Source organism: Giraffa tippelskirchi, chromosome 5 (assembly GCF_054371585.1).
Source record: "Giraffa tippelskirchi isolate mGirTip1 chromosome 5, T2T-mGirTip1v1.2.pri, whole genome shotgun sequence".
Taxonomy (NCBI): Eukaryota; Metazoa; Chordata; class Mammalia; order Artiodactyla; family Giraffidae; genus Giraffa; species Giraffa tippelskirchi.
In genome coordinates this window covers 94,857,287-94,883,612 of record NC_137279.1, presented here as the reverse complement: position 1 = coordinate 94,883,612, position 26,326 = coordinate 94,857,287, and the positions used below count along the sequence as shown (strand labels likewise).

Genomic DNA, 26,326 nt, shown 5'->3' with positions numbered 1-26,326 from the left:
GGGGGAGGGAAATGTAATTGGTGGGGGGGATTTATTTGGCCGTACTGGATCTTAGTTGTGGCACGTGGGATCTTAGATCTTTGTTGTGGCATGCAGGATCTTTAATTGTGGCATCCAGGGCCTAGTTCCCTGACCAGAGGTTGAACCTAGCCCTCTCTCCCAGCCCCCTGCATTGGAAATGTGTGGTCTTAGTCACTGGGCCACCAGGGAAGTTATTTTCTATTATTCTTGAAGAGAGAAAATCAATGACAATTTTAACGCTAATACTAATTAGTAATAATAATTAAACGTTGATGAGAGGTGGTAGCACTTCCCTATTTCTTGATAGAGCACAATTACCATATGTATTTATTTAAATCAGACATTTATGAACTAAGCTTCTAAAAACTTGGGGTCTTCCTGAACCTGCCTGCATAATAACTCTCCCTTTCTCCTTAAGTGAGGATAAGGGTGCTTGCTGTGCCTATCTTACAGGGCTTCAGGAAGATAGATTATGAGTAAAAGTTATACAAATGTGGTGGCAGTAGTGTATTAGTTGTTAAAAACCTGGAGCACTTAACAACAAATGACTTGTGGATTCAGAATTTTTTGAAAAAAACTCAAGGTCATCAATTACGGGAAAGGCTAAATAAAGATGATACAAGGACCAACTTTCTTATGGTCAGTAAATGCTAAAAGTACTGCTTTTTGTTTTACTTTCCTGTCTGTTGACTTTTTGGTGGTTGTCAAGAGGTAAGAGATGATATGTATGCAGATACTTTTATTTTTCTAGTAGTAACATATTAATAGTAATTGCTTCAACTAGAAAATTGCCGAGTCAGCCTCTAATCCAGAGTTTTTTAGTTTTTAACCGTTATCCTAAAATAATTTCCTGTGTTATTGGTAATTTGGTGGTTAATATTCTGCCATATATGAATGGTGACAGGTGAGACAAGGTGGAAGAGAAGGGAAAGGGAGAGAAGTGTTGGGACCAAAAAGAAAGTGAGACAAAAATGCTCAGAAAGTAACTGCCAGCCCCTAAGATGGTGACTTGAGAAGGGCTAAGTGCTCTGTGTCACTTTAAAGCATGGAATGTAAGATTTATGCCCAAATCCAAATTCTCATCAAAAATAAAAATCTCAGTATATTTCCACTTTACCCTTAAATTCTATTTAATGTGTGTCATGTGATATGTTAAACTAAACATAAGTAACTATTCTGTTCTTTCTTATTACCTGTATTAATTAGTGTGCTATTTAATGTAGTTTTTTTCCTTTCAGAATAAATTACAGGATTAATGTCCCTTAAAATTTAATAGATGTAAGTAATATAGGAGCCCTTATTATCATAATATGTGAATATTAAGTAATTTTTTATGTCTTTAATGTTTCATGCTTGCAGAGTATTTGGTAATCATTGTTGTGTGGGATCATTTCTCGCTACAATCCTGTACTTTCAGCTAGGTTTTGGCTGTTTTTGTTTTTATTTGTATAGTCTTGAAATACAGATTGAAGTGAGAAAAAAAAGTCTTACCTTGAGTTGGACAGATTGATTTTGTATACGTGCTGCTTAATGATAAAAATCATGATGTTGTTAAATAAGAACCTAAGAAAGACTAGATTAAATCTTAGAGTTTCTTTAGAATGGTTAATTTTCTAGTCTAGGGTGGTAGTTTTACTTGGTATTGGGGATCCCCCAGAAGCATCAAGAGTAAATTTTTCTTTATTACCATGATGATCTAGTGCAGAAGTTGGAATGGTCCCTAATTTTGCATCTTTTGTCTCTGCTAGTTATTAGAAGCATTGAGATGAAGCACCAGTTAGTTGTTTTTGTTCCCTTTGAGCTTTTCAGTGGAAAAGGCAAAGACATTAATGACTGAAGTGAAATTTTATGTCACCTTCATGTTATCTTAGTAATCAATTATCAGTTGATTTAAAAATTCAAAAAGGGGAGAAACCCCTCCTGCAGTCATTAAAGAAATTCCTGAGGACTCCCGTGGTGGCCCAGTGGCTGACTCCATGCTCCCAGTGCAGGGGCCCTGGGTTTAATCCCTGTTCAGGGAACTAGATCCTATATGCCACAACTAAAGATCCCTTGTTAGGCAACTAAGACCTGGCATGGCCAAAAAAGAAAAAAAAGTCCCTGAGAAGGAGGGAGGAAAGGGTGATGGCAGTGGTATAAATTTTAATGGCTCTTAAATTTTTTTGAGTGTTTTCTATGTGTCATGCACATATTAAATGCTTTTTATATATTGTTTATTTAGTACTCCTACACCTTTATGAGATACTACTTTTATTTTCAGATGAGGAGAATAAGGTACAGATGAACTACAAGTCATTTTTCCACAATTACTTAACCAGGATTTAAGTCTAGACAGTCTCAGTCCACATCTTATGCTGTAATAGACCATTCCATTTAGTGACATTCTTTGTATCTATACTGGCTCTTAACCCAGATGAGTGTCTTTTTGAGTAGCTGAACAAGGGTATTTGGCTGTGAATTCTCTAATCTCTGTGTTGACCTACAGGTGAGCATGTTAGGGAAAGGATTTGGTGATGTCGGTGAAGCTAAAGGTGGCAGCACCACAGGCTCCCAGTTCTTGGAGCAATTCAAGACTGCTCAGGCCCTGGCTCAGTTGGCAGCTCAGCATTCTCAATCTGGAACCACCACCACCTCCTCTTGGGACATGGGCTCTACCACACAATCCCCATCGCTGGTGCAGTATGGTGAGAAAGATGGAACACTTTTAAGTGTTGGAGCATTACAGCCAAGAGACTGGCAGGAGTAGTTCCCACACTGATTTCCCCTTGTCAGAGAGGCTCAGTTCAGAAAGCTGGGGAATAATAAATAAATATATAAGTTGAGGCTGTATATCTCTTTCATCAAATTTAACCCTGTACACGTTTGCAGTCTTCTGTTGACGTGAGGATGTTTTGGATTTTTCCTAGATTTATCTTTAGTATTTGAAAACAGTGTGTTGCCTTTGGAAGAGTTTACGAACTTTGCCGTTTTATGACTTTGTATTCTGAATATGGGCCATTTCTAGATTGCTTTCTTACAAAGGCAGTGTAATAGTGTTGATTTGATACAATCCAATGGTTGTCACAGAATAATAGTATTTTCTTGAGGTTAATGAGGACCTCTGGCCTTATACATACTGGGTCTCCTCATGCAGATTTGAAGAACCCAAATGATTCAACAGTGCACAGCCCCTTTACAAAGCGCCAGGCTTTCACCCCGTCTTCAACCATGATGGAGGTATTCCTTCAGGAGAAGCCACCTGCTGTGGCTACCTCCACAGCCGCACCTCCACCCCCGTCTTCTCCTCTGCCAAGCAAATCCACCTCGGCTCCACAAATGTCTCCTGGGTCTTCAGACAACCAGTCCTCCAGCCCTCAGCCGGCTCAGCAAAAACTAAAACAGCAGAAGAAAAAAGCCTCCTTGACTTCTAAGGTATTTGAACTTTTAGATGGATATTATTTTGGGGCAAAGGGCTGTGGGATTTGAGAATTGAGATTGTAAGGATGTAGTTTGGAAGTCTGATGTGGAAGTTTGTTATCAGTCTTACAATAAACCGTTTCTTACAATAAACCATTTCTTTATCTTCTCTACAGATTCCTGCTCTGGCTGTGGAGATGCCTGGCTCAGCAGATATCTCAGGGCTAAACCTGCAGTTTGGGGCATTGCAGTTTGGGTCAGAGCCTGTCCTTTCTGATTATGAGTCCACCCCCACCACGAGCGCCTCTTCAAGCCAGGCTCCAAGTAGCCTCTATACCAGCACGGCCAGGTAGAGGAAGCAGCTGTCATAGACTTCTTTTAGACTTTTACCATTTTTTGTAAGTCTCTTGTTTATTCCTAGAATTCTGGACAGGCCAAGGCTCTGATTGAAGGAAAAGTGGCCACATGTAGCAGTTAGTTGAGCACTTTTGTTACTAGGTTTTTTCATAACTCTAAACAGATAGAAATATATCCTTTGGGTACTTACAGAATGTCCAAGCACAGTTCCTAGAGATGTGTACCCCACCTTTAAAGTACCTTGGTATCTGCCACAACGAACAGTGCTTTTGACACTTGGAGACCTTTTGTGTGGATTTAAAGCCTATGAAGTTTGTAACTTTGAACTCCTAGGAAGGAGGTAAAATTAAAATTAGTATTACACAATTAAAAGAAACCTTTCCTGTAGAACCTTTCCTATTTCCTATGATAGATATCAGGGAAGTCTAGATTAGACAATAGAAAATCCTGGAATTTCAGAGTAATAGGTGTTTTTTTTTTTTCCCCGATCCTTAGAATTTAAAAGTAGAGATGTCTTGCCCCAGCCTAGCTCTATTGAATCATAATCGTTGTTAATGCATGTGAGTATTTTTAAAGTTCTCCTCAAGAGAATTTTACTCTTGGGTTTTTGAGAGAGCCAGGAACTCAGAATTCCTTAAAATGAGCAAAAGGTGATTTTTCCTGTGCTTAGGGTTCTTGTTACGATTGTATGAAAGGGACCAAGAGTAGTATATTCTTTCTACTGACTTTTCGCCTCTTTTTCTAATAACAGCAGAATGTAGGGACACAGAAAATTTTCTTTAAGAGTTGAAAATGTTTTTAAGCTCTATTCTTAGCTTAGATACCTGGCTTTATAGATTGTGGAAATTCCTACTGTTGTCAGGAGAAAATTGTCGCAGTATCTTTTATTCTTGAAATTTGTCGTTTTGATTATAATCAATTTGATTATAAGTTGATTGTAATCAACTCTAGTAAGTTACTAGAGTACTAACTTACCCCACTGTTCTAGTATCAGTGGATCTGTTCTGTTCGTTTCTCTTGAGATTTTCCTTCTCCATTCCCCACAGTGAATCTTCATCCACAATTTCATCTAACCAGAGTCAGGAGTCTGGTTATCAGAGTGGCCCAATTCAGTCGACAACCTATACCTCCCAAAATAATGCTCAGGGCCCTCTATATGAACAGAGATCCACACAGACTCGGCGGTACCCCAGCTCCATCTCTTCATCACCCCAAAAGGACTTGACTCAGGCAAAGGTATTGGCTTCACTAGCCCCTGGGCATTGGTTGGGAGAATAGCAGACAAAGTCTCTTAAATATTAGTGTTTTACTTCTTGACAAATGGTGCTAAGATATCTCTGAAATGCTGGTTATGAAGCTTCACCTCATTTTTGTGGTTGGTGAAATAACAAGAAGTTCTGTGCACTAGTCCTGGAGACTTAGAGCTGGAAGATCATTCTCTTTGCACTAAAGATTCATTCTCTCTAGGAGAATCAGTCTCCAGTACCTGTTTTCTTGGAAGATCTGATTGTTAGACTTCTGAGTGCATATCAGTAGACCTCACCTTGCTATGTCTTGGCTTGGTGAGGGGGACAGCATATGCCAGAGGAAATGTGGAACATGTGGAGTGACTGTCAGATGCAGCCAGCAGAATAAGTGGTTTGGCTGAACTGTCTTACTCCCACATCCCCCCCAGGGATCACTGGATTTGAACCTCTCCTTTATCTGTTTGGGGTTGGGGATCTCTTCAGCAGTTTGGGCATTGCCTCCCATTGCCCTGGGTCACACAGGGTCCGCTATATCTTTTGTTATTTTTAAATTTTTGTTGTTTTTCCTTTGGGTTGTGTACATTATGTTAATCCTTCTGTTAACTTGCAGAATTTCTTTGAAAGAAATTGGTTGGCAGAAATTAAACTGAGTCAGTGTACTAACTTAACCTGTTCATTTGTTTGTCTATTTCTTGCCAGAATGGCTTCAGTTCTGTGCAGGCCACGCAGTTACAGACCACGCAATCTGTTGAAGGTGAGTATCTTCCAGGCTTTTTCCTCTAAATTGTAGTGTTTTTACTCCCCTTTCAGTATTTTTGCATGTTGTAGATTGTCATGAAAAGACCCCTGCCTCAGTGATCAAAACCTTTGGTTTTATTCTTAGCTTGATTCTCTCTACCTTGCTATTTAATCTCAAACCTTCCTAAGTTTCAGGTTCTCTGTCTTGTAACAGTAATAATCCTTTTGGTTTCCTTTATTGGACAAATGAGATTGGTGCTGTGAAATGCTTGGAATTTAAAAAAAAAAAAAAGATGGCACCTAAATGCCAGTGGTCCATTACTAAATAACTTGCAGACTCACACTCTTGTCTTCGGGACAGCCTAGGACTGTAGGACTGTCATCACCTCTTAACTTCCTCTGATGATGTGAATTCCTTTCTTTATTTCCAGGTGCTACGGGCTCTGCAGTGAAATCTGACTCACCTTCCACTTCTGGCATCCCCCCTCTCAGTGAAACGGTATCTGCAGCTTCCTTACTGACGACAACCAATCAGCACTCGTCCTCCTTGGGTGGCTTGAGCCACAATGAGGAGATTCCAAATACTACCACCACACAACACAGCAGGTGATTTGGGGTGAGGATGGAGGTTTGGGTTGGTGAATACTAATAACAGAGCTCTCTGGTTCTATCTTACCCTCTCTGCCTAGCAGAGACCACGTTATCTAAGTGGATGACCTACAAGCTATGGGAAGTAAAGACAGAGGAGGCTTTTTTTCCCTTTTTCAAAACCCATTGTTGTTTTAACTGCTCACTACCCCTCGCTGGCTATTGTGTTTACCTTACGATCTCAGATCTGCTTGGTCTCATATTCTGCCTTCTTTGCCTGGGTTTTTTTTTTTAATTGAATTATAGTTAATTTATGATGTGTTAATTTCTGCTGTACAGAAAAGTGATTCAGTTATACATGCATTCTTTTTTATATTTTTTGTATTATGGTTTATCACAGGATATTGAATATAGTTCTCTGTGCTGTACAGTAGAACCTTATTGTTCCTTCATTCTATGTATATACTAGTTTGCATCTGATAACCCAAAACTCCAATTCTATCCCTTTCTCTTTGGCAACCACAAATTAGTTCTCTGTGTCTGGCCTCTGTTAATTTTTATGGCCGCCCTTGGTCTTCATTGCAGTGCACGGGTTCTTTGTTGCTGCACATGGGCTTTCTCTAGTTGCAGTGAGTAGGGGTTACTGTCTAGTTGTGGTGTGTGGGCTTCTCATTGCAGTAGCTGCTTCTGTTGTGAAGCGCAGGCTCTAGGGTGTGCGGGCTTCAGTAGTTGCAGTGCATAAGCTTTAGTTGCCCTGAGGCATGAGGGGTCTTAGTTCCCAGTCCAGGGATCGAACCTGTGTCCCCTGCATTGGCAGGTGGGTTCTTAACTGCTGGACCATTCGGGAAGTCCCCAGCCTAGTCCCCAGTTCTTGACTGAAGCTCCATGTCAGGCAGTAATCATAGCACTGTGGCTGATGGCAACCACTTTATCCTTACAGCACGTTATCTACCCAGCAGAGTACCCTTTCGTCATCAACATCTTCTGGGCGCACTTCAACATCCACTCTTTTGGTAAGTGTGAATGCGGTAAAAGAGGAAATGCAGTCTTATTACACTGAAACAATTCTCCAACCATAAGATTCTCCTAAGAAGCAACTCTTGAAAATTTCTTCATGAGGTGGCAAAATGACAACAGATCTAAGGTTGCAGGAAAAGGGCCAAAAGGATACTTGAAGCCAAGAAAAGCAGAAGAATCCAGAAATACTGCAGAGTTGTGGGCCAATTCTTAAAGCCCTGGAAATGACTTTCTTGAGTATATGGCTTTTTTTAAGACACTGAAACTGGGTGGGGCTTTGTATGCTATGATAAATTCTGTAAGAACATTTTTCTCTAACTGATACAGCCATTCTCACTCTGGTATTTGCCAGACCTGAGTCCTGAAAAGAAGCAGTTTGAGTCTAGGCATCCTATGAAAGTAAAGGCCAGATGAGCGCTTTTGGCTAAAGAATTAATTTCACTGTTGTGATTTTGTGACAACTGTATTTGTGGAATTAAGCTGAGATGGTAAGGAATAAAACTCACTTCAAAAGGACCTGTTTCAGGGAAAACATGTCTGGTTTGTCAAAAGCCTGGGACAAGGTAATGAGGGCTAAGGCTTTCTTAGGATTTTCTCTTTCCTCCAGTATACTATGTCAGGTTTAAATGCATTAGAACTTGTACTTTTTTCTAGCCTGTGAACTTGTCTGTTTTGTTGGCCTAATGAAGAAGAGTGGGCGAGGAGGCTATGATGTATTTTTCAGACCTAACTTGTCTTTTGTCTCCTTATTGGGCAGTCAGTATCGGTTTCTGGGGAGTTTGTCCCTACTCGCTCTGCTACTCTTTGAACAGGGTGATAATGTGCAGTGGGTCCGTTGCTAACCATCTTTACCAGATAAATCTTGGTGAATGTGTACTTGGAGAGTATTTAATCGTTTATTCTAGTTACTTTGGCAGAGGATGCCCAATACCCTGCCTCAGCCTCTTTAATGGGGAAGTTTGTGTGATAAAATCAACAGAAGGGAATGTCTTTCCTGATCTGTTACACTAATCACTGTTTCCTCCTCCTCTTTTCCACTGTACTGCCTTTTTGAAGCACACGAGCGTGGAGGGTGAGGCGAATCTCCATTCTTCCTCCAGCACTTTCTCCACCACATCCAGCACAGTCTCTGCTCCTCCCCCAGTGGTCAGTGTCTCCTCCAGTCTCAATAGTGGCAGTAGCTTGGGCCTCAGCCTAGGCAGCAACTCTACCGTCACAGCCTCCACTCGAAGCTCAGTTGCTACGACTTCAGGTAACCCTGTGTAAAAGTTGGATTGCCTTCCTTTGGGATGGAGGAGCAAAGTAATGGTGTGACAGGAGAAAAATATAATTTCTCTTTTAGGAAAAGCTCCTCCCAACCTCCCTCCTGGGGTCCCGCCATTGTTGCCTAATCCATATATTATGGCTCCAGGGCTGTTACATGCCTACCCGGTAAGTGATCTTTTCCAAAAGAGGAAGGTGGTATGCCTAGTCTTTATTGCTGTGACTTCAGGTGGAAGACTATAAATAATAAATGAGCGGTTGTCACATGTAGTCTTTAATCTTTGTAGTTTGGGGGGGGAATAATTTTTTTAAGAGGAAGGACTCAACCTAGACCAGGTCCTCTATTGTGTATTTTCTCTGTGTGAAACAATTACTGAGCCTCAGAAGCCAAAGGCCAGAGTGTCTAACTGGAATCCCTCACAGTTTCCTAGAAAGTTATTTTCTCTCGTTGGATTGATTCCTAATCCCTGGGGGTCTGTACTGGCTGTGACCTGATGAGAGTAGAGTTCCCTGAGTTAGTCTGTGGTTCTCTGAGAATAGATGACTAACAGGAGTAGCCTTTTTTTAAATACCTGTTTTTTGAACTTATGATTACCAGGGGATACAGGAGGGGAAGAGATAAATGGAGAGGTTGGGATTGACATGTACACACTACTGTATATAAAATGGGTAACTAATAACCTACTGTATAGCACAGGTAATTCAACTCTGTACTCTAATGGCCTATATGGAAAAAAGATCCAAAAAAAAGAGTGGATATATGAGAACCTACTCACCTGAAACTCACACAGCATTGTAAATACTCCCCCCCAAAAAACCAAAACACCTGTTTTTGCCTTCAGAGAGTTTAGATTATCATACAAATGAAATACCCAGTAGCACTTTTTAAATAGTTAACACACTACCTTAGTCCCCAGCGGTTAAATAGTAGAGTAAAATGTGAATCCTTTCTGGGAGAGAGAAATTTTAAGCCATATTTTGAAGGCTAAAGGAGAAAAAGACTGGTAAAATAAAGTTAACTATTCATATGTGACTTATGTACCCCACTGCTACCCAGAGGTCAGCCTAGTTGAATGAGTATGTAGCTCAAGGAAAACTTCAAGGCTTTTTGTGAATCCTATAATCTCTTCGCATTTCATTTCTTCAAGAAAATGAAGGAAATAATCTATGTCCTCTTTTTTCTCATGAATGAGGATGAAAGTTCTGTTGATTTATCTTGTCTCTTAGGTCCTTGGTTTGCTACCATCATGACCAGTTCCCATTAATGTTGTTACATGTTTGTATCTTTCAGCCACAGGTATATGGTTATGATGACTTGCAGATGCTTCAGACAAGATTTCCATTGGTGAGTATATGGTTGTAGAGCTTAGGGAAAGAAAGTGATCTTAAATTAATGTTTGAATTATCCTAGATGTTTAGTTGAAGATACATTAGAATGTACTTAGTGGTTCTAACAGAAGGTCACTTTAAAAAAAAAAAAGTTGTGGCATCTTTAAATTAAACATATTTTAAGCTTCCTTTATGTCTCAGACACTTTGATGAATTCTAGAAGGAAGGTGTATTTTCTCAGTGAAGTGAAGTCGCTCAGTCGTGTCCTACTCTTTGCGACCCCCATGGACTGTAGCCTACCATGCTCCTCCATCCATGGGATTTTCCAGGCAAGAGTACTGGAGTGAGTTGCCATTTCCTGCTTCAGAGGATCTTCCCAACCCAGGGATCGAACCTGGGTCTCCCGTGTTGTAGTCAGAGGCTTTGATATCTGAGCCACCAGGGAAGTCTATATATTTTTTTTTTGGTAGACTATTAAGGATTATATCTAGAGGTTTAGAATTTATCTAGAATATTATTGGTACTGATGCACTTGAAGTGTTTTCCTTGTGGGCATACTTGTAGACCTTGCCTGACTATCGCCATGGCCAGGCAGGGGGGACAGTGTATGCAAGAGTAGTATGGAGTTTGTGCTAGCTCTTGCCAGCTCATTAATGGCTGGATAAACTGCAGTTCTCCAACATTCTCTTGCTTCTCACCTTGTACAATGTGTCATGCCAATAATGAGTGGCACTGAGTCTCTTCTCTTTTATTTCTGTCTTTCAGGATTACTACAGCATCCCATTTCCCACACCCACCACTCCGCTGACTGGGAGGGATGGTAGCCTGGCCAGCAACCCTTATTCTGGTAGGATTGAGATGGGGCTGAATAAAGGGAAGCTGTGTTGGTATTGGTGGCAGAAACCTGATTAGTAGATCCAGTTTTCACCTTAATTAAGATCTTTGACAGAAATATTATACAAAATGGATGTCACGAATCAGAGTTGGTAGATTCAGAATAAGTATAGTGGTTGAACTGGCCTTCCTTTGCTCATCTCTACTCCTGTTCCCTACTTACATGGCAGTCTTACTGCCTTGCCAGGCCACAGGCCTGACCTGTTGTCCTTATTGACCTATCATTGTTTTTCAGGTCCGATATGGAGTTTTCCCCATGGAGGAGAAGCAGAGAGGGGAAGTAGGGGGTGGGGTGGGGAAGAGATGAAAGAACACAGGTGGGCAGAGAAACCATATAGGAGCTTTATTCTGGAAGCTTGTCTCTGCCACAGCATTGCACAGCCATGCGTCATTAGTCCTTGACTGGCACTGTGCAGAGTGTGTCCTGAGCAATGCTAAATGGAGCCTCAAAAAAATAAAATGCAAAGAATTGAACTTTAACCAAGGCTCTCCTGGATCATGTGAAACCAGAAAAGTTAATTCTACATTGATGTGGGGAGTAAAAGAGGCAGATACATTGAGCCTCTCTTTTCACAGGTGACCTCACAAAGTTTGGCCGCGGGGATGCCTCCTCCCCGGCCCCAGCCACAACCTTGGCCCAACCCCAACAGAACCAGACACAGACTCACCACACCACGCAGCAGACATTCCTGAACCCGGCGCTGCCTCCTGGCTACAGTTACACCAGCCTGCCATACTACACAGGGGTTCCTGGCCTCCCCAGCACCTTCCAGTATGGGCCTGCTGTGTTCCCTGTAAGTGCTTGGACTTGGTCTTTTACTTGCGGTGAAGAATCCTCGACACTATCCTAGCTACTTTGAAAGCTAGGTGACTTTTTAATAATGAATAAGGAGGAACAATTTCCACTTCTGGCCTGGGAGAGGGATTGGGGCTGGATAGGTATTACTGGGATAAGGGACTCCCCATTGTTAGAATTAGCTGAAGGGGGAATGTATAGCTTTACTTCCCTCACTGTCATTCACTCCCTGAGCCATTGTGCTAAGCAAGCTGGACAGCCTGTATCAGGATGGGTAGCCATCTTGAATGCCCAATCTCTGGAGTAGGTTAAACGGTACTTTGCCGCCATTTCACTGTAGTGCTGGCCTTTTGTTCTTCAGGTGGCTCCTACCTCTTCCAAGCAGCATGGTGTGAATGTCAGTGTGAATGCATCAGCCACCCCTTTCCAACAGCCAAGTGGTTATGGGTCTCATGGATACAACACTGGTAAGCTCACCTTGACCCTGGCTGTCATTGGGATGTTATTAAGTGAGTTTCAGGGAGGAAGATTCGATGTTTGAGAAAATAGGGCTGGTAAAGGTTTGCTGCTGCTCCAGGTATCATTGTTCATGTTTGTCTGACTTGGGTTTGTCTGAGCAGCACCAACAGAGGAGCTTAATACTAGAACATGTGTTCATTACTCATGACGAGAATGCCCTGGGGCACAGATTGGCTATTAGAATATGTTGGCTGGCCTAAACTTTGGGTGGGAAGCAAGGGTCCCCACCCAAATCTAAACAAGATTTTACTGAGATTTTTCAGTGGGGGCAGGTGATAACATTTAAGGTACTGGTAAGTACAGTAGGTGATATATTCATTCACTGAATAGAAGAGTTAAATGGGTTCTTAGCTAGCACACTGTGGTAGGTTTGGCTGAAATCTTTTTGTAGTACTACTTTCCTCATGTGGCCCCTCATTTTATTCCCTATCTAGAGGGCCTAAAATGTGGCAAGGAGTAGGGCACAAGTGCTCAATAGAGGGAGAGTTGGACCTTTGGGTTCCTTCATTTGTATGGCTGGTTTCTTCACAAAGTCGATTGTACAGCTGAAGGCAGGAAGGGAAATACGGGGATCCTCTGAATGGATGCTGACCCAAAAGATATTTATCCTATCCTTTGCTCCCATACCTGACGCCTACCTACTATCTGTTTTGGGGGGACAGGAAGTAAGAGTTTTTGAATAAAACAATTCTGTCTACTTTCCTCAGTGCCTCGTAGATGTGTATGGAGAGTAGGTGGTTGCCATTGCTTAGGGTTGAGGTTGAGGGTTGTTCTTTAAAATTCTTAGCTCAGTTATGGTTTCATGGTGGTTTGGATGGAGCTGCATCTGTGTTCACTCTTGTATGGGCTCCAGATGGTTAAAATTGTCCAAGGTTTTTCAATAATTGGGAAACTGAGCTGAGAAAGAGGGCAGTAGGTCTGGAAACTATCAGTCAGGTGGAGCTTTAAACTATGTTGTATGACTTACAGTGGGTTGAGATTTAAAGTAAAGAAATCCTGAGGTAACTCAGGAGAGATTAAATTGTTAATACCCAGACTCCTTGTGGCTAGGGACCCCTCTCACTGAGCACGTCAGCCCCAGTCCTTGGTAGGGAGGTTTACAAGCTCTTGTCTTGGAGTGGCCCTATTACAGGAATTTAGATTTAGGTCTTAGCTGGACCAGGTTCAAGAATTTTAAGAGGTAGATGATTGGTAATATAAGAAGATGGCATTACCTGATTTTGGAAATCCTAGCTTTTTCCTTAAGATTTCAGAAACCTATAACAACCCTTTGAGAACCCCCAGTTCCCAACCCCACAGAGGGCTCTTGTCATCCCATTCCTCATCAACCTCTAAATTCATTTATTTTTATGTATTTGATTCCTTTTAGGAAGAAAATATCCACCCCCTTACAAGCATTTCTGGACGGCAGAGAGCTAATTTGGCCCAAGGCTGGGGGCTGTGTTTTGTGTGTGTGTATAAATTTGCACTGAAGTCTTGTTTCAGAAACCAGACCACTGAGGAGAGCCTGCTGAGCTGTGGCCATGGCCTGCGTGGCTTGGGGGAATGAGTTGGTGGATACCTTCTGGGCTTTTGAACTTGCCCTTGCCTCATTTCCCTCTGCCCCATGTGTCTGACCCTGTCTTACCCATTTCGAATTCAAGCGGTGCAGCACCTCCTCCGAAGCATCAATGCACACACCTGCTGTTGCTTTTGATTTCTGGAAGGCATGTAGTTTCAACTTGTAACAAAATATTTGTAGTCTTCAATAAACTGTGGTATTTCTTTAGCTAACTCTGGCGTTCTTTCCGTGCATGTCTTTCTGGACACTAGGAGCCAATGTTGTGCTGTGGGTGGAGGGTGGCCTTTTCAGTCAAACCCCAGCATAGTCAAAGAACCATTAACTTTTCAGTATGGTGAATCTATTAAGGTGGGGGAGGGGAAGTGGCCTCAGTTCTCAGCCTGTTGATTGGTTGGTAAAGAAAGCTATTTGTAGAAAATTCCCCATTCTCCATGCTGCTTATAGCTGTTCACTTTTCAATTTATATCTTCCCCTTGTCTCTGACATAAGCAGAGGAAAGGACAGAAAAGTCAGTGTCATGTCATTGTGAAAGGCTAAAGAGATTGTGTTCAGAACTGTTGTTATGAAAGTATCTTCCAGGTTTAGTACCCACATCTGGTTCCCAGAGGCCACATGGCTGGCTGAGATCTGATATAGTCTTGAGTGACCAGCTAGTTGATGACTTGGGCTGTGGAAACTCTCCTAGCCTGGAACATTATTCTTATAGTCCCTTGATGGCTTTTTAGGGATTGTGGATTATTAGTCAATTCGCACTTGTTGGGTGTAGCTAAGGATGTGTGGGAGAGGTTTGGTTAGACATCTCCTTGACTACGGAAATTCTCATCCCCTCTTAATGCCCTTCATTCATAGAGTTAACTTGGACAGTGAGAACTCCGTCCTTGGTTAATTGGAAACCTAGATATTTTACCTTCTATGTATTTGTTCCCAGCCCTCTGAAGTAATTTTGTCTTTTGAGTGTGCCCAGCTTTCTCAGGGGTTGCCATGCTGGGAGAGATTTCTTGTTGTTTCTTCTCCCCGCCATCCACATTGTGTTTGTATGATCATCACTGCTTGGAAGTGTGGATTAACTAGGGGATGTTGACTGTTGAAAGCAACAAAACTCTGTAGTCTGAGATTTCTAATTGATGAACAGTAGGTAGGGAAATGAATGCCTGTTATTTTCTAGGGTCTCAAATGGTTACACTGAGACCATTTGGGGCTACTACACTATTTTGGTTTTTTCGGCATCTCCAGTTGTTTCAACCAGTAGCCCAATCAAGGCTTCTAGACTGGAAGCTGTTTTTGAGCCAGTCCAGCCTCTAGAAGAATGAGATCAGTTAAGGGCACATTGGAACTAAATTCCTTCCTACCACTAGGCTTGAGAACAGCCATTTCTCCCATTCTGTATGGGATGACCAAGGGGTGTTGGCAGGCTGTTTGAACCTTCACTGTAAAGGTCATTGTCTCTTCTGGTTTCCCTCAGATTCTATTTTTATCTTGTCCATTACACCTTACTCTCAACCCTTCCACACAAACCTCGTTAGCTTAGCTTTTTCCATAAATGAGCTCCTGTTCTTAAAGTTATGCCTGTTACCAGTGATTTGCCAAATGGGCACCTGGGAGCTGAAAAAGGAAGGGAAAAAAACTACCTGGTTAGTTCCTATTTTGTCCCCTTTTACTCCAGTGCCATTAAAATGTAGAGTTGATACTTTGAAGATGGGAAAGTATTTTCTCATGCTTGGTTTCTGTTGTTGTTTAGTTGCTAAGTTGTGTCTGACTCTTTTGCGACCCCACGGACTGTAGCCTGTCAGGTTCCTCTGTCCATGGGATTTCCATGGACAAAATACTGGCGTGGGTTGCCATTTCCTCTTCCTGGGTATCTTCCCGACCCAGGGATCAAACCGGCATCTCCTGCATTGGCAGGCAGGTTCTTTATCACTGAGCCATTAGTGTCTGTAATTCTTTTCTTTTCCTAGTTTGTGTTTGTTCCTCCCTGAAACTGTCTGGACTTATGGGAGGGTTTTCCAGGGTAAAGTTATCCAGTATTAAAGTTTTAATTTAGCCACTTCTATTGGGAAGATTCTAAAGTGGCTGTCCAAGGTGGGCTTAGCTTTTGAAGGCTGCCTTGGTCTAGGGAGGATTTGGATTTTGAAGTTTGAACAGAGATTGCTATTGAATTGTGGGTAAATGGAGGATTCCTCATTTGTGACTCCCATCAGTGTGTGTGTGAACGGAGATCACTAGTGAATTGTGGGTAAATGGAGGATTCCTCATTTGTCATTCCATCAGAGTGTGTGTGTGTGCGTGTGTCTGTGTGTGTGTGTGTTGCGTGACTCCATCAGTTTAGTTATAAAAAACTTACCAAAGTGCTCCTAACAGCAGAGGAAAATCCAAAGACCCAGAATGAAGCACAGTGTTTTTCTGAAGTCTCGTTTTATCTCACTTTCTGAGATTTAACAGATGTTTAGAAAGCAAGCTTTAAATTCCTAGTAAAATTTCAGTTACTTTTTCTTCAATATTTGCATACAGTTCGCTAGTAAGATGCTGGGTTATTTTACCTGATGGCTTTTTTTCCTATTTTTACTGCCCCATACACTGGGAGGTACAGTATGTGTATTTCAGTTTAAGGAGTACAGATTATAATGGGGAATTGTACTGTTGTGGTTTCCATAAAATTATAGTGGTGGCAGGGAGTTTTTTAATAGGAAACACACAAGTTGCTGTAGTATGGATTAGAGCTTTTACCTCATGGAAAAGCTGAAATTGTAAACTAGAATAACAGTTGCATTTTGTGTTCCACCTAGGCTATAAGAGATAGCCTAACCTTGTGTACCCTCTCTCCTCTCCACACTTAGGCTTAAATTGAGTAAATGGAAATTTGCTCTTTAAATCATAAGTATGTAGCCTGGTAGTACCAAGACAATAGGGAAGTTGGACTAAGTAAACTAAGGCTCTGAGAATGAAAGTGCTTTTGGGGGTTGAACTGAACTGCTCCTTTAGTAGCTTCCTTATGCTGTGGAGGGATGAATTTTGAGCCCACTCAGCAGCAAGACTGCAGAACTGAGTGGAGTTTGGGCTGACTGATTTGAAATGGACATGAAAAGTTCAATACAGTCCTGTTGGGCTTTGGCACAGAGAGTGTTTTGAAAGCCATAGGCTAGTGAAGTTTGGCTATATTCCCTAGTGCTCCCCAAAACAACATACCTCACTCTCACATAAACAGTATACATCAGGAAAGGGCAAGAGAACCCCTAGGGAACCTTTGTGTCATGAGCTCTTATTCCTCAGGACTGACATGAAGTTGGAAAAACAGACCAAAATTCCCTTGCAATGCTATAGCTAGAAAAGCTACACGCATCATCATTTCCCAGGGATGGGGCCAGGCAGTTAGCTGAGCTAACCCTTTGTCTGTTTCCTCCTCCCCCAGGTGTGTCAGTCACCTCCAGTAATACAGGCGTGCCAGATATCTCGGGTTCTGTGTACTCCAAAACCCAGGTAGGTGCCTGGCTCTGACAGAGTGGAAAGAGAGATGGACATCGAGGAGGTGGAGTTGCAGTGATAGAAGAACACTGAACATGGGAATTCCCTGGCTGTTGGTGGTTAGGACTTGGCACTTTCGTTGCCTTGGGCCCGGGTTCAATCCCTGGTTGGGGAACTAAGATCCCACAACCCATATGGCTAAAGGGCGGGAAAATACACTGAACAAGAACAGTCCTCTTAAAAGAGGTGTCAGGAAACCCATTCTACCAGAAAGTGAGTGAATTCTTAAAGTTTAAATTTAGCTCTCTTGGAAAAAAGCAAGAAAAATGTTACAGGAAGGTGAAGTGTGGTAAACTGTTGAGATGTCATGTCGTTTACTGTGCAAGTTGTCCTGTCCCTTTACTTCCAACCAACCTTTTCATAAGTTTCTCAGAGAATAGATATGGAATGAAAGGAAACTAGTTCTTCCGATTCTTTGTAAGTCTATTACAGAGTAGGAAAGGATACAACCCAGCCCAGTAATTAAAGCGAGGCATCCAAATTATGCCCAGATTAGTATTGTGTTGCTCCCACACACACCATAAATAAAAGTTCCAGGTAAAGTATTAGTTGTTGTGATGGAGTGCTTCATGACCAAGCCATTAACACTCAAGATACCTCAGTGTGTATTCATTTTTTTTTTTTTAATATCCAACAAGTTTTAATTTTTACCCAACTCCAGAGTTTGTGCTGGTAGTGCTAATAGTAGTCAACAGATTTCACCGTGTTCATGAATGATGTTAGATTTCACAAAGTGCTCTCACATCTGTCCTCTTATTTGGTCCTTATAACTGAGAGGTTAATAGCATCCCTGATTCATGTAAGAGAAAACAGGCTGAGAGACTGAATAGTTTTCTCAGGATCACACAGCTATTAAAGACTAGAACTGAGGCTGAGACCTGAACATCTGACTTCAGGTGCAGCATTCCTATGTGACACCATGCTGTTCTCTCAGGGTGGGGGATCTTAGATTCAGAAATTCCAAGGAATAGTTTGCTGATCCTTTTACTCTCTCCTCCTCTTCTCCTGGATAGCAGTCCTTTGAGAAACAAGGTTTTCATTCCGGTACTCCTGCTGCCTCCTTCAACTTGCCTTCAGCCCTAGGAAGTGGGGGGCCCATCAATCCAGCCACAGCTGCTGCCTACCCACCTGCCCCCTTTATGCACATCCTGACTCCCCATCAGCAGCCGCACTCCCAGCTCCTTCACCATCACCTGCAGCAGGATGGCCAGGTAATAGCCCTTCCCCCTCTTTCCTTTCCCTTCCTCTTCCTTCCTATCCCTAAAACTACCTCCCCTTTCCTTTTCTTTCCCTTCCTCAACACCACCTTCACCCAATCCTCCCCAGCGCCAGCCATGGGCACACAGCACATACAGACACAGCGCACATAACACGAGTGGCCGGCAAAGGATATGTCAGAGAAGGGGCCAGATTGCAACCTTTTTTCCCCTGATTCCTTTGGTGCCTTTCTCCTCCACCTCCTCCCATAGCACAGTTGTCCTCATCCCATCAGACCTGGCTCACACCTCCCCTCTTAACCTCTCCCAGCCTTCCCCCTTCCCTGACATTATAGCTTTCCCTTCTAATGGTGGAGTTCTATTGTCAAAGTTTGTCCCTTTATTTTCCATATATCCTGGTTCTGCCTCAGCTACCATATTTGCAGATGATTCTCTGTTGCCAGCGCCAGCAGGAGGAGCAGGTAATGAAACTGAATGATGATATGCTTGAACCCACTCCTTTTCAGTCCCCATTTCACCTCCACAGTCTCAGGGAACTTGAAGAGATTGCACGGTCACAAGTCGGGATACACAAACACAAACACCTTGCTGAGCTCTCTGGCCTCCCATTCCTCTCTTGTCCTCCCCTCCTCAATGCTCTCTTCTTCTTTCTGCCCTTGCCTGACTTTTGAAACACTTGGTTACTGGAATGGAAAGGATTCTTGGAACAACATCTGGAGCCTGGGGCCTCAGACTCTCTTACCTTCCCTGAAATAGGCTCACAGATGTGATGTGTGATGGGGCTGGGGCGCCCTGGGGGGGGGGTGTGCAAGTGACCGCTCCCCCTTCCTCATAGGTGGATTGGGAAGCTAGAGTAAGGACTTCCTTGCTCTCAACTACAGACACCCAAATTGAGGCATTTATAGGGATCAATGAAAGTGAAATCACCTTGTGACTACCCATCTCCAAGAGGCCATAATTCTCTCTCGAGAGTAGCCTTCCGGAACAGGAGAGGATGGGTTTGAGGGGTAGGGGGAGGTGGAATTAAAAATGAGTAGAATTGATTCACTATCTTGCCTCCAAAAGTATCCTGCTCTCTTTTCATCTTTCCCTTATTTAAAGTTTATAGGTGCTTTTTTACTTGTCAGAGGTCCTCTTAACTGCTGTATAAACCAAATTTCTGATGGTTAAGAAGCTTCAGAGTAGTTTCTAAGCCAGGGGAATGGGAGAGTAAAACAGTTTCTAAATCTCCACTTGAAGATGTCATAAATTTGTCCCACTAACTCGACATCTTTTTCCTCCCCATTCACCCTCCCATTCCCCTGCAGACGGGCAGCGGGCAACGTAGCCAGACCAGCTCCATCCCGCAGAAGCCCCAGACCAACAAGTCTGCCTACAACAGCTACAGCTGGGGGGCCAACTGAGGCCCTGGTCCTTCTCTCCTGGTCCCATCTTCTGAGAGGGCTTCTCAGCCTGGCAACTATGGAAACAACATCAAAGAGAGAAAAGAATGTGGGGGGGGGGTTCCGCTACCCCCCACCCCCACCGGCCCACCCCATGCCTCAGCTTCATGTCTGTCCCATTCCCATACCATCCCCACTCTGTTGTATGTATTATAGGATTTGTATTTTCTCCTTTTTTTTTCTTCCTTTCCTCTCTTCCTCCTCCCTTGCATTCAAGATTATGAAACTTTGCTGTGGGCCCTGCCCTCATTCTCCTCCTCCTGTTCACCCTGGTGGTGTGTGGGTGAGGTGGGGAGGGGGGGACCCCCAAATATATATCAGCCCAACAGCCCTAAGTCTCCTCCTTTATTATTAGGAAACAAAACAACAACAACAAAAAATGGCGTCATGAATATGAACAGCATTGTCAGATGAATTAGTTGAAGTGGTTTTTTTTTGTACTGTGTCCTCAAATTTAATGGATTAATGTGTCTTGTATATATAAAAAGAAAACCTCTACCTTCAGCCTCTGCCCATTCTTGCTCCGTCTAGGATGTCCTCAGTCTCGTCGATGACCAGCTTGGTGAATAAAATATTGCTGTACCAACTGGGCCTTCTCTAGCAGGCCCCGAAGGCAGTGGAATAAAAATGAAATCTTCGCCCTTTAAGAACTCCTCTGACCTTGATGTGCTAGTATCTTGCCCTTGAGGGGATTCCCTCCCCCTCCCTCAAAAATTTCACATTGGTGCCTGGAAAGAATCATTGCAAATCTTCATTTCCTTCAGATCTGTAGCAGATTTTAGGCAGTGAAGGGAGTGGGATAGCTGATACAGGGTGGAAAGGGAGAGGATTAAGTAAGAACTGAAAGAAATCACTTTGTATCAATAGAATCAAAGTTTAATTTAGATGGGTCCAGGCAAATGAACTAGAAAGAAATGAGGGCAAAACATGCACTGTTGGCTAGCAAAACCGAAGCAGTAGGTCTTGCTTCTTGAGTGTTCATTTCATAGAGCTAATATCCAAACCCTTGAAAAGGAGGAGGTTAGAGCAAGGCCAGGTTCGGGAAGGAGGTGGGAGTACAGAGAGGGGGAGAGGCTTTGAAAGTCAGTGATAGGCAAAAGGGGATACTTACACCTCCAAATTATTACCTCCCAAAACTTGACTAGATCTCCCTTGCTCTCTTAGAAAGTCTACTCTGATGGTTGCAGAGCCTGCCTTGACAAACTACTTAATAGCTGGAGACAGAGATAAAGTTAAATCCATGCATTCTGTGTCTTTTACTCTGGGGATGTCATTATTAAAGTAGAAGGAGCCTGATACAACATTTTGTCCATTCCTCTAGTACTAGACTTAAGTCAGGCGAGAAACAAACGATGAAAGAAGGGAGCGAGGTGGGTTAAGGCAGAACACTGGTCTGTGGGTGTGGTGATTCTGCAATGGGGAGGGTCTGGGTCCGGTTCATTTGTGTGGGTGGGGTGCCCTCTGGCGGCTGTCTCCAGTGCCATGAAGCGTCAAACCCTCGAAACTCTATTGGAGTGGGTTGGTAGGCCAAAAGAATTGGCTTAGGGGGCAAGTGTTCGTTGGGGAATAAAAATTCAGTACGCCCGCTCCCTTCACAAAGGAACAGGTGGGGGCAAAAGTGAAAGCCTTTAGAATTTGATAGGATCGCCCGCCCCGCCCCCCAGCGACGTCCGGCTTACGGTTGTTTTACGACAGTGTGCGATCGCCATGCTTGCTTTCCGGCAGCGTGGTCTGACGCTTCGCTCAATTTCCGACAGCGTAGCTCTGGCTGCTGCCAGCTGTGGGCTTCGAAGGTTCGAGTCCCACTACGGGAATGAGCCTTTTTGACCTCTTTCGGGGCTTTTTCGGCTTTTCTGGACCTCGGAGGTGAGAGCGGGTTCGGGCCAGACACGGAGGGGCGGGAGTGCTCTGAAGGGAGCTTGACCCTTGACACCCTATTTTTGGAAAAATGTCCTTTTCTACCCTCCTACAACTTGTGCGGAAAGGATGATCAACACTGAACACTCACCACCCCTGCCCCCCCCCCATAGTAACCAGGGCCGTCGTTAAGAGAAGAAACAGCCGCTTAGGCCTTTCTCCAGTCTAGGGTGATGCAACAGGGGACCGGGTGGGGAAGACAATGGGGCTCTGGGGAAGCGGACAAGTGAGCAAGACCTTGAGAGAGGGGAGGGGCTGGGAAACACCGAAGAAAAGCCGCGGGGAAGCGTTGGGGGCGGGGGCGGGGGCGGGGCACGAGATGAGGACTGACTTTGATGAAGCAAAACAAACCCGATGGCCAGTGCTCCACCCTCGCTTCAGGTTCTCAGATCCCAAGTATTGTCCCACTTTGTCGCGCATTAGCTGATGTTATGGTTTAAGTAGTGCTGAAATTTTGGTGGCTAATCTGCCTCCACTCCTAGCCACAGAGATCCCTTTTTTGGAGGAATGACTCGCGATGAAGACGAAGATGATGAGGAAGAAGAAGAAGGAGCCACGTGGGGCCGTGGGAACTCGAGGTTTGAGGGTCCCCAGCCCCCCGAGGAATTTAGCTTTGGCTTCAGCTTCAGCCCAGGAGGAGGAATGCGTTTCCACGATAACTTCGGCTTTGATGACCTAGTACGGGATTTCAATAACATCTTCAGCGAGATGGGGGCCTGGACCTTGCCTTCCCGCCCTCCTGGTGTGTGGATGCTCCTGGGGAAGAACCTGTGGTTTCTACTGGGTCGGTGGGTGAAAAAAAAAACTTGCAGAGAGTAGTTGGGGGTTGGGAAGTGTGAGAAAGCTGATGATTTCAAGGAGATTTAAAAGAGCCGAAGTCCTTTCCCACTCCCAGCATCCACCTGCCACCTTTCTGCAGAACTTCCTGGTCCTGAGTCAGAGACAGCTGGTGAGAGACGGCAGGAAGGACAGACGCTTCGAGACTCAATGCTTAAGTATCCAGATAGTCACCAGCCCAAGATCTTTGGTGGGGGCTTGGAGAGTGATGCAAGATCTGAATCCCCCAAACCAGCACCAGACTGGGGCCCCCAGAGACCTTTTCATAGGGTGAGTACATCTGGGCCTGAAGTGGGAGCTGTGGAGAAGACTGACTGCAAAGACTGGAAACCTTGCTGGAATCTAACAGACTTGGGTTGTATTTATTTGTTTTCTCTATTAAGCTTTGTGTAGGATTTTCTTTGGGAGGAAATGGGAGTTCTGCTTTTTGTTAAAAATTAATGTAGACGATGCTTGGAGAAAGAAATGTTGAAGGAGGACAGAAAAGTTCAGGAATGCTTTTTGGTAGAGAAATACATGAATCAGGTAGGAAGGAGAGGAGTGAATAAAGAAAGCCATCCTGCTGGGATCATTTCTCCTGAAAAAAGTGATTTTGGAACTTGGAAATAGTTTGGGTTCTGGGACCCCTCAAATTTCATATTGAAAGGTGTCATTTGACCTACTTTGGCTTCTTCTACAGTTTGATGATACGTGGCCTGTGACCCCCGACTCTAGAGCCAGAGAAGACAATGGTAAGTCTGGAGGGAGAGGACATTTACCACCCCTTTGGTCTCCCTCCCTGAAATTTCTCTCTGCCACATTTGTTCCCTTCTTTGCTTTGGACTCTTTCTTGTTTCCTTCTGTGCCCTTCTAGATCTTGATTCCCAGGTTTCTCAGGAGGGTCTTGGCCCGGTTCTGCAGCCCCAACCCAAATCCTATTTCAAGAGTGTCTCTGTGACCAAGATCACTAAGCCAGATGGGGTGAGTTGGGAGAGATGGGTAAAGGCAACTGTGACCAGAGAATGTTCTGGAAAGGTAGACTATGTAAAGAAACCAGTGAACTCACCTTTAGTGATGTTAGGGATATGGTGGGGGGACTTCTTCTTGTAGACTATAGAGGAGCGCCGGACTGTGGTGGACAGTGAGGGCCGAAAAGAGACCACAGTAACCCATCAAGAGGCAGGCGGCGGTCCTAGAGATGGTAAGTGAAGAGTATGAATCAAAGGGATCCATTTCTTCATCCATGGGAAAGGGAAACCGTTACTCTCCTACCCTTTAACATTACTCCTCTTTTTTGCCTCTTTCCAATCTCTTTCATTTAGCCTGTGTGTATCACTTTTTCCCTTAGGTCCAGAATCACCAACACCTCCATCCCTGGATGATTCCTCTTCCATCATGGATTTGTTCCTAGGACGTTGGTTCCGGTCCCGGTAGCCTTGTTAATTAACCTCAGAGGCCTTTAGATTCTTTCCACCTCCCACCCTTTGCTTGGTATTAATGGGCTTAGTTCTCTTCCTGCCATCTCAGGACCTTGGGTGCGTGGAACAGTGAATTGAAGGTCTTTCAGTGTGTCAGTCACCCAAACTGACCAATAAAACCTTTATTTATGGTAATTCTTTGGTCTTGGTTTTGTCATGGCTATTCCACTTTCTCACACTATCCAGGGCTTCCCACATTAACTTGGCCCACAAAAAATTATCTCTTAATTTTTTGCTTTACGTGCAAAACTGATTTTGATAAGTAAGGATCAGGTACCTTTAGGAAATGATTTTCTTTATGAATAGGTAACTAGTGATAGTTTCAGAGAAATTTCCACATGCGGATGCATTAATTTTAAAAAAACAATGTGTGTAAGTGTAGGGGAAAAACTGCTTCCCTATGTGTGAAACTACTATGATTGGATAATTCAGAGAAAATATAACTAGTGAAGCATTATTGGTCACTTTAACAAGTGGTACTGGAAAAGCTGGACAGCTGCATACAAAACAAATAGATTAGAACTTTCCATTACACCAGATAGAAAAATAAAAAGATGTAAATGTAAGACATGGAGCCATAAGACTTCTAGAAGAGAACATAGGCAAAACATTCTCTGACATAAATTGTAGCAATATTTTCTTGGATTAGTCTCCCAAGGCAAAAAAAAAAAAAGCAAAAATAAGTGGAGCCTAATTAAACCTAAAAGCTTTTGCACAGCAAAAGAAACCAACAGAACAAAAAGACAACCTATGGAATGGGAGAAAATATTTGCAGATGATATGACTGACAAGGGGTTAGTAACTAAAATATATGAAGACCTCATAGAACTCAATATAAAAAAATCCAGTCAGGACTTCCCTGGTGGTCCAGTGGTTAAGACTTCATGTTCCCAATGCATGGGGCATTGGTTTGATCCCTAGTCAGGGCACTAAGATTCCACATGCTGTGTGCCCCATCCTCCCGCCAAAAAAATAAAATCCAATCAAAAATGGGCAGAAGACATGAACAGATATTTTTCCAAAAAGGACATGTGGATGGCTAACAGACACATGAAAAGATGCTTTTCATAGCTAATTATTAGGGGCTTCCCTGGTAGCTGAGCTGGTCAAGAATCCGCCTGCAATGTGGGAGACCCCACTTTAATTCCTCAGCCAGGAAGATCTGCTGGAGAAGGGATAGGCTACCAACTCCAGTATTCTGGCCTGGAGAACTCCATGGACTATAGCCCTTGGGGTCACGAAGAGTTGGACATTATTAGACTCTTTAGCTAATTATTATAGAAATGAAAATCAAAATTTCAATGAGGTATCATTTCACATCTGTCCGAATGACTCATCAAGAAGCCTACAAATAACAAGTGTTTGAGAGGCTGTGGAAAAAAGGGAACTCTTACACTGTTGATAGGGATGTTGACTGATGCACCCATTATGGGAAACAATATATGGAAATTCCTTAAATTAAAAATAGAGCTACCATATGATTCAGCAATTCCATTCCTGGGTATATATCAGGAAAGAATCAGAACAATAATTTGAAAAGGTACATGCACCCCAATGTTTATAGCAGAATCATTTACAATAACTAAGACATGGAGGCAACCTAAATGTCCACTGACAATTGGATTACAAAGGTGTGTGTGTGTGTGTGTGTGTATACATACACATGTGATAGGTCACTTCAGTTGTGACCCACTCTTTGTAATGCTATGGACTGTTGCCCTCCAGGCTCCTCTGTCGATGGGATTCTCATATACAATGGAATATTACTAGGGCATAAAAAAGAAAGAAATAATGTCATATGCAGCAACATGGATGGTCCTAGTGATTATCATACTAAGTAAACTAAGCCAGGCAGAAGACAAATACCATATGCTTATGTTTGAAATCCAAAAAAAAGATACAAATGAATTTATATACATAACAAAAATAAATCCACAGACATAGAAAAAAAACTTATGATTACCAAAGAGGGGATGTGGGGGAGGGATAAATTAGGAGTTTGAGATTAACATACATACACTACTGTATAAAAAGTAGATAACCAAGCACCTACTGTTTAGCACAGGGAACCATACTTTATTGTGTAAAAACATATAAGGGAAAAGAATCTGGAGAAGATTATACATATGTAACTGAACCATTTGGCTATATACCTAGAACTAACACAACATTGTAAATCAACTATACTTCAATAAAAAATTTTTTGTAATA

General features: G+C 43.1%; 2 protein-coding genes and 1 non-coding gene across 54 annotated transcripts in view; all 3 read left to right on the top strand.

Annotated features, from left to right (window-relative positions):
- The window catches only part of UBAP2L (ubiquitin associated protein 2 like), a 42,496-nt gene extending 21,945 nt beyond the window's left edge, over positions 1–20,551 (top strand). For 10 of the 50 annotated variants that reach the window (XM_081494739.1, XM_081494736.1, XM_081494717.1 and 7 more), the window contains 17 exons: positions 2,507–2,705; positions 3,155–3,432; positions 3,594–3,766; positions 4,821–5,010; positions 5,721–5,775; positions 6,191–6,365; positions 7,288–7,360; positions 8,421–8,616; positions 8,707–8,795; positions 9,919–9,972; positions 10,722–10,803; positions 11,427–11,644; positions 12,008–12,113; positions 17,133–17,200; positions 18,259–18,456; positions 18,873–18,923; positions 20,436–20,551. In XM_081494739.1, coding sequence (XP_081350865.1) covers positions 2,507–2,705; positions 3,155–3,432; positions 3,594–3,766; positions 4,821–5,010; positions 5,721–5,775; positions 6,191–6,365; positions 7,288–7,360; positions 8,421–8,616; positions 8,707–8,795; positions 9,919–9,972; positions 10,722–10,803; positions 11,427–11,644; positions 12,008–12,113; positions 17,133–17,200; positions 18,259–18,456; positions 18,873–18,923; positions 20,436–20,474 — 2,244 coding nt within the window. In that variant the 3' untranslated portion in view covers positions 20,475–20,551. Of the gene's footprint in view, positions 1–2,506; positions 2,706–3,154; positions 3,433–3,593; positions 3,767–4,820; positions 5,011–5,720; positions 5,776–6,190; positions 6,366–7,287; positions 7,361–8,420; positions 8,617–8,706; positions 8,796–9,918; positions 9,973–10,721; positions 10,804–11,426; positions 11,645–12,007; positions 12,114–13,534; positions 13,939–17,132; positions 17,201–18,258; positions 18,457–18,872; positions 18,924–19,769 lie in introns of those variants that run through there. The other 40 variants (XM_081494722.1, XM_081494730.1, XM_081494713.1 and 37 more) reach the window with 7 other exon arrangements.
- LOC145508129 (small nucleolar RNA SNORA58) lies at positions 10,507–10,641 on the top strand. The gene has a single exon (XR_014055388.1). It is a non-coding gene; the product is annotated as a small nucleolar RNA SNORA58 (small nucleolar RNA).
- A 1,086-nt stretch (positions 20,552–21,637) lies between the features above and the next one.
- HAX1 (HCLS1 associated protein X-1) lies at positions 21,638–24,250 on the top strand. Of its 3 annotated transcripts, none has more exons than XM_081494752.1 (7): positions 21,638–21,770; positions 22,445–22,563; positions 22,741–22,928; positions 23,338–23,389; positions 23,512–23,618; positions 23,748–23,838; positions 23,986–24,250. In XM_081494752.1, exons 1-7 carry the CDS (start codon positions 21,718–21,720, stop codon positions 24,069–24,071), a joined length of 696 nt encoding a protein of 231 aa, XP_081350878.1. In that variant the 5' UTR covers positions 21,638–21,717; the 3' UTR covers positions 24,072–24,250. The 3 variants fall into 3 exon arrangements, with proteins under 3 accessions (XP_081350878.1, XP_081350877.1, XP_081350876.1); XM_081494751.1 differs by having other exon boundaries at positions 22,304–22,563; XM_081494750.1 differs by having other exon boundaries at positions 22,304–22,563; positions 22,717–22,928.
- Positions 24,251–26,326: the final 2,076 nt, after the last annotated feature.

What these genes read in the sequence shown, in the direction of transcription:
- HAX1 (XM_081494750.1), top strand. Translation starts at nt 21,718, where the DNA reads ATGAGCCTTTTTGACCTCTTTCGGGGCTTTTTCGGCTTTTCTGGACCT. An exon ending in CCCAGAGACCTTTTCATAGG is followed by an intron (nt 22,929 to 23,337) that starts GTGAGTACATCT and finishes CTTCTTCTACAG; the next exon opens with TTTGATGATACGTGGCCTGT. An exon ending in TAGAGCCAGAGAAGACAATG is followed by an intron (nt 23,390 to 23,511) that starts GTAAGTCTGGAG and finishes GTGCCCTTCTAG; the next exon opens with ATCTTGATTCCCAGGTTTCT.